Here is a 7410-nt window from a genome sequence, read left to right on the forward strand (position 1 = left end):
TTCTAGCATTTGTATACAGACATTTCAAAGTATGTTTCTTGTTTGTACTAACAACCTGCTCATCAGTTGACAGGGGTAATTTGGAATCTTTCTGCACTTTACTTAAAGGCACCTGGTCCCCTTTGGCATTTATTGCAACCTCTCTACTGGGATGCCCTGTTTTCCCTGTTCTCTTAGTATCCTTCAAAGAAACATCATTCCAAACCATACACTTCTGAGCAACTATCGGCTTTCCCCCATCACCTAGTTTAAAAGCTGCGTTATCTCCTTTTTAAAGGTTAGTGCCAGCAGCCTGGTTCCACACTGGTTATGGTGGCGCTCATCCTTTCGAAAAAAAAAAAGGTCAACCCTTCCCTTCCCCAAAATGAAGCCCAGTTCCTATAAATATAAAACTATCTTCCTTGCACCATCATCTCATCCATGCATTGAGACTTTGGAGCTCTGCCTGCCTCTGGGGTCCTGCGCGTGGAACGGGGAGCATTTCTTCTGCACATTAAATAAAATATGTCTGTGACTCTTTTGAGAAGAAAGGAGCTTATGGTTTCATGTCTGTCTGTTTCACTTCAGTTTCCTTCCTGTTAAGATGCAGATTGTAGCAACGCAATTGGTCCATCCCACTGAGCCACTTCCTGAGAAGTTGCAGTTGACTGTTGCTTTAGTTTATAGGTGTTTGCTGTTGAAGCTGGCTTGTAAAGCAGTATCAGCCATTCCCATTTTATCAGCCCTGCCATTCTCCCTTTAAGCGGCAGCAGTTAGGCAACATCAGGGCATTCCTCTGCTGAATAAAGCAGACCAGACTGAAGTGGCATATTCCTCACCATTTGCTTTTCCTCCATTTTACAGATCAGCCCTGGTTGACAGATGAGAAAAGCGTTAGCATGCTTGAATCCAGCCTGAGTGCTGCACGGACGCAAATTGCCAGTCGGCTGAGACCTCGTATGGCAGAGCTGGAGGAGATGGCCAACCAGCAGAGGAACAAAATTCACTCCCTGGAGAAGAACATTGATCAGATCCTGCTGGACATAGAGAACCTGGAGGAGATCCGTAGATCCCTGCCATCAAGCTGCTACAATTTGTCACCAATTGAACATGCCTGAGAGCAAGAGGCAGGGAGGCATGCAGCGTCCTTCCACAGGACCTATAGCCCTGAGATACAGAGCACCACTCTGTGGGACATCACTGCCCCCATAATGCCCTTCTTCTAACCCATTCCTCCCTCTCTGACTGTGTTTCACAGGGGTGGGTTTGGAAATAGGGCAGCTCTGCATCCTACACGATCCCAGAAAATGAGGCTTCAGAGCCATGGTGTCCTCTTCCTCTTTGAACTGTCTTGTAGACTGCTCATTGTCTTATGGGAATCTCCAGATGAGAGGGAAAAAATGGGTCCAGACTCTGTACGTTGGACTTTGTACATCCTGCAGTGTCCTCCCTCTCTTTCCTTTAATGATCTTAAGCAAAGTGAGAGCCACATGAATAATTCCAAATGTTGTGTTTGGATTTTTTTATTAAATAGTTGTAAGTTTCAGAAAGAAATGGAGGTAATATGAGAAGACCAAGGAAGAGAGGGGTAAATACTCTCTTTCTTCCCTATCCCATTCTCAGGGCCTTATTCTGAGGTGCTCCACTCACAGTTAAATGCTGTGACATTTTCTGTTCTTTTATTATGTATGGTACAGGTAAAGATTTTTATTTGAACCCACCGTGATGCTTTGTGGGAATCATGGGTAATCAAGCCCAAATGAATACATAACTAGGTGATGACTCCCTTCGCCCCATTAGAAGAAGAGCAGAGGAAGAAGCTCAGGATGTGGTCCTAGGTGTGCACATATCAACAGATAGTGAGTGAGCAATCTTTTAATGACTTCTGGTCAGGGAAGAACAGATCCTGAGCTACTTATCTCATTTCCCCTCTGCAGTAACAGTAAAAGATGATTCTGGAACAATGTTGGTGCCCAGACAATATGCAAGCTGTTTAGTACAATATGCAGTTCCTAGTCTCAGGGGAAGACCTAGCAAATGTTTCCTCCAGGATAAAAATTGCTCCAGATTTGTAAGTGAAAATACTTCTTGTTTTCAGTGGGAAAAAGTGGAGCGCTTTTTGTACTGGAGAAAAACTGAAAGTTAAACTTTGAAATACTTGCCCTGTGGTTTTCTCCTGTGGACTTGTAACAACCAGAAGAGAAAATACATTGCAGTAATAGTCGGCCCCCCCCCCCCATTTTTGGATCCAATATCTTAGTGTTGCACTACTTGCTCATCAGGAACACCTTACTTAGTGCAGGGAGCCATGAGCTGGGGGCGCTGGATCCCATGGCAGAGACTTCATGTAGCGGGCTGTCAGTTTGTGTTATCAGCCTCATCAAGCAGTCGCACACATGCAAACTTTGCTCTTTGTATCTATAGTGTGTGATTCCTTGCACTAGAAGAATGCTGTAGTCTGTATTTGTTTTTACGCCATCCCAGGAGTTAGATGCCTGCAGCTGGACTTTATTTATTGTGAAGTTAGAAATGGATGAAGCACTGATGTCCAGTGAAAGCTCCTGCTTCGTAACTCCATGTGGTCTGTCTGTCTGTTAAGACCTTGAAGTTATTTATGTGTTATAAAATGGATCCGAGCTATCCCATTGGTCAACTTGCGTTAGTCATATCAAGGACAATCAATGATAATGTCTTTGTCTTTCTCTCTTAGCACTTACCAATGGGCGGGCCAGCTACGGTGGTGTTTGATGGCTTCGTAATGCAATGTAGCTGTGCTTCAATAAATGGGAATGAGCTGTAGCTGAAATTGTTGGAGATTTCAGTATAGGCAGTGTGTCCGAGACAAAAGATTACAAATCATTTTTAGCTTGAGAACATTTTCTAAGCAGAATAATGCTAACGTTTATGTGACTATTATTTATTTAATCACAAAAAAGAAGTCGTCTAAAAAAATGCCACCAAAAACAGCTAACGGCAAAAAGGTAGTGGTGTGGACACTTAGAACCATTTTTTTAATATAAACAATTATACCATATGTCTTAGCAGGCCAACATTGATATTAATTGTAAAAGATTAGCCCATGGTCTAATTGTAGAATGTAAGATTTGCCTTTACACCTGTATGATATGATTAGACTGCAGATTCAATGTCATAGTGATGAATGGGATATGTGATTCCTATATATGAAGACCCTAGTAGTTGATCTGATAAGACATATGGAGTAATTGTTTATATTAAAAATGGTTATAATTTTATATACCACCACTCTTTTCCCTGTTATTTATTTAACCAATGCTTTTGCAACTAGAGAGCGGAAAATGACCCTTATGTCATGGTTGTTGATTTTAATTCTGTGGCGGCAATGCTGCACTTGTCACAAATTCTTTGATATTCTGACCTCTTAAAAACATAAAACAGGACATTTTTCCAAATACTAAATGCCACAACAAAATATGCCAATATCTCCTTATGATGGAAACTACAGTCGATGCTTTCTCTGAGTATCTCAAAACTCATATAAGACATTGTATATCACGCATTGGATGGTATGTCATAAAACGACATATATCACATGTTGGATGGTATGTCAATAAAAGATCTCTGTTTGCAAATAATGCTCTCTTCTATGCCGCACTAATGGCTGCCATGGATATCGCCTATTTATAAATCTCTGTGCCAGATTTTGTGCCTGTGTTTTGAAGTCTTGCAACTCTGAACATATGTTCCCATTGTGTCCAAACTATATATAGCAGGAGCAGAATGGGTTATTCCTAGCATGAGTTGCAGCATAAAACTGACAGCATGAGCTGTGCTACAGCGTGGGTAGTATACGCTATAATATGTCCATGTTTTCTAATATATGTGGGCCAACACAAAGAGACCAGTGAGAATATGTTTGAATGAACATAGAAATTGTGTGATCACCATGAAAGTTAAGGCTTCGATAGTACAGCACTGTATCGATCATACTCATGAGTTCTCAGATTTAAGATGGACGATTATTGAGTACATAACAGAAGTCCAAGTGACAATAGCCCTGAGTATGATAGTCCTTCATATTATCTCTCTGTAAGCTATATTGAGAGTGTGTAAAGTTTATATTAGGCTACAGGAGTAAATTTAGGTGCACCCACTTATGCGTGTATATGCTGAATTAGGCACACTATTGAGAATTACCCTTCCCATTTAGATCCATAAAGATTCCAGAGTGCAATTTGTTTTCTGCAGAACTTTTATCCTGCTTAACTCTATGCCATCCTTAACATAAAGTGCCACCCTTCATTAATGTGATCTTCCCTGTCATTTTGATGCAGTTTGAACACTACAGTGTTCCATTGCTTATCCTCTTTCCACCAGGTGTTTGAGATCCTGTTATGTCTATATCTTCACTTAGTGCCATGCATTCTAACTCTCCAGTCTTATTTTTTCAGAAAGTATGTTTTTATTTGTATTCACAACCTGCTTATTAGCAATTGATACCGGTAATTTGGAATCATTTGTATTTGTCTGCTCTGTATTTAAATCCACTTGAGCTACTTCAGCCCTTATCACAACCTAAATTTAGCTGCCAGAACCACCTTCCTATGTCATTGTTACCCACATGTACCATGAGTCATCTCCTCCTTCACATTCTCTAAAATCCTCTGTAAGTGTGTATGAGGTCTGTCACCTTCACACTAGGCAGGCACGTTACAAAGCAGGGCCACTGCAACCCACTGGGCAAGCCGTGCATTTACACGGGGCAGTGGCCTGAAGAGGGCAGTGACCTGGGGGCCACAGTCAGCTCCAAGATGAAGACAATGCAGCTGAAGCCGCCACCACCAGACCCCCATCAGGAGGCCAAGAATAGGAAGAGGCTGCTGTCACTTGGCGGTTCCCAACCCACTGCGCAGCTGAGTGGAAGGAGCTGCGGGCCGCCTGGTGTTCCCAACCTGCCGCCGTGGCTGAGCGGAAGGAGCTGTGGGATCGCCCCGTGCTCCTAACCTGCTGTGCGGCTGAGCAGAAGGAGCTGTGGAATCGCCCTGTGCTCCCAGCCTGCTGTGTGGTGGAGATCAAGGAGCTGCAGGGCTGCCCGGCGGGCCTAACCTGCCAAGCAGCCAGAAAGAAAAAAGGCTGCGAAGTGATTCCATACCTTCCCTGTGGCAGAAGTGAAGAAGAGGAGGACCCGTGGCTGCCAGGAGAGTTCTTGGTGTGTGTGAGAGAGGGAGCTGATGTGTGTGTATGAGTGGGAGGGAATCTGTGTGCAAGTCTGAGCATGTGCTTGCACAGCTATTGGACCGATACAGTACAGTGTGCTCCAACGGAGCGCACTGTTAAGCTGCATTTAGACACGAGTTTTCGATGCGCTAGCTTTACCCCTTATACAGTAAGGGGTAATAGTGCGTCGAAAACACGCGTCCAACTCCCCCCCCCCCACCCCGAAACTAATAGCGCCCACAACATGCAAATGCATGTTGATGGCCCTATTAGTTATTCCCACGCGATACAGAACGTAAAATGTGCAGCCAAACCACAATTTTTACTTTCATAAATTAACGCCTGCCCAAAGGATGGCGTTAATTTCTGCTGGCACCGGGAAAGTGTACAGAAAAGCAGAAAAAACTGCTTTTCTGTTCACCCTTCAACTTAATATCATAGCGATATTAAGTTGGAGGCCCCAAAATTAAAAAAAAAAAAAAAAATTTAAATCGCCCACGGGTCGGAAGACGGACGCTCACTTAAGCCGGCGTCCGTTTTCCGAACCTGTAGCTGTCAGCAGGCTCGAGAACAGACGCCGTCAAAATTGAGCAGCAGCCGCTGACAGCCGCCACTCCTGTCAAAAAAGAGGCACTAGGGACGCGCTAGTGTCCCTAGTGCCTCTTTTTACCGTGGGCCCTCATTTGCATGCGGGCCGATACTAAATCGCGCGCACAGGAGAGCGGGTGCTCGCCGGCTCTCCCGTACCTTTTTCTGTATCGGCCCATATGTGAGTTTTGTGGACTTCAAGCTTTGTCCCTGTCACTATTACTGTCACTGTTTTTGATGGGCCCAAGACAGAGACTAAATGAAAATGCGGGGGGGACAGCACAATAATTGTTCGTACAGGGCAGCAAAAAGGCTAGCACCAGCCCTATTACAAAGTGATCCTCATGCCCACCAGCTGTCTACATTTCTAATGATTAAGTCATCAATAATAACAGTTTTATCCCTTTCCACCTGAGCATTCACTCTTAGAGCCACATGTTCAGGCCAAGAGGATAACTCATTACCTGGAGGGCAGGTCCTGGCCTCAGGATCATTTCCTGACACACAAATGTAATATTCTCCTCCCAGGTGACCTTGCACCTCCATTGCAGCCCAGAGGCTACCAGAGTAGAGATGGGACAATTCTACTGCATCACTAAAGGTCTCCTCTATATACCTCTCTCTGCCTCAGCTCCTCCAGGTCTGCCTCTCTAGCCTCTAGAGATCAGACTTGTTCTCTGAGACCTGGGAGCTGTTTGCACTGGGTACACGAGACCTCCCACCAATAAGCAGGACTTTATACACAGGACACAGTGCAAAAGACTGGGAAGTCCCCATCTCGCTGCTGGACTGCTGTCGTCTGCATATTTGTGTTTTCAGTTCTAAAAGTTTAAGTTTCTTAAACTAATTTAGTATAGTTTTGCTTTCTTTGTTTGCCAATGATTTATAATTGACCTGTTATTTCTTTAACTTGTAGTCTGTGTTAATTTGCACTTATTTATATGAAGCCATTAATTGACTTTTATTATGCACTATTTTTCCTAACCCACTAAAGGGTGGATTTTAAAACCCGTGCGCGCACATGGACATGGCTATTTTATTTTAAACTACATGGGTGACATGAGTAGGGCTTCCTCAGTTCCCTACCCCTAATCCTATCCTTCCTCCCTCCCCCCCGACCTCTAAACTAACCCTTCCTATCCCCAGTTTTCTAATTTTTACACTGACTGCTCCTTTGGAGCAGAAGCAAACTGTGCGCTCTGGCCAATGTTTCTCAACAACAGCGTCTAATGGCGCTGTCCCAGTCTTCCCACACCCCCAGCCTGCCCCTTTTCAATCGCCCAGCACTTCTGCGCATACCGGGGGTTACACGAGTGGCCAGGCCCCTTCGAAAATTCACTCAGCATGCGCAGGGCTTTCACAATTCAGCCGTAATTGAGCAGTAAACTATATATGTGTGTCTGTGTGTGTATGTATGAATGTATATCAAGATTTGAGTCTGGGATGGGTGAGAAACACAAACAATACCTAGCAAACAAATTTTATATTTTAAAGTATTTCTATTAGGTTAGGCAACTCCAGTCCTCAAGTACCACAAGCTGATCAGGATTTTGAGATATCCACATTGAATACTCATGAGTTGCATTTGCATGTACTGCCTCCATTGTACACAAACACATTTTATGCATATTCATTGTGGATATCCTG

At 43.8% G+C, this 7410-nt stretch overlaps 1 protein-coding gene across 1 annotated transcript in view; it reads left to right on the forward strand.

Moving 5' to 3' along the window:
* The window catches only part of LOC115099888 (laminin subunit gamma-2-like), a 63514-nt gene extending 59924 nt beyond the window's left edge, over window positions 1-3590 (forward strand). Inside the window, exon 23 of the mRNA XM_029617852.1 lies at window positions 844-3590. Coding sequence (XP_029473712.1) covers window positions 844-1097 — 254 coding nt within the window. The 3' untranslated portion in view covers window positions 1098-3590. The remainder of the gene's footprint in view (window positions 1-843) is intronic.
* Window positions 3591-7410: the final 3820 nt, after the last annotated feature.

Source organism: Rhinatrema bivittatum, chromosome 10 (assembly GCF_901001135.1).
Source record: "Rhinatrema bivittatum chromosome 10, aRhiBiv1.1, whole genome shotgun sequence".
Taxonomy (NCBI): domain Eukaryota; kingdom Metazoa; phylum Chordata; class Amphibia; order Gymnophiona; family Rhinatrematidae; genus Rhinatrema; species Rhinatrema bivittatum.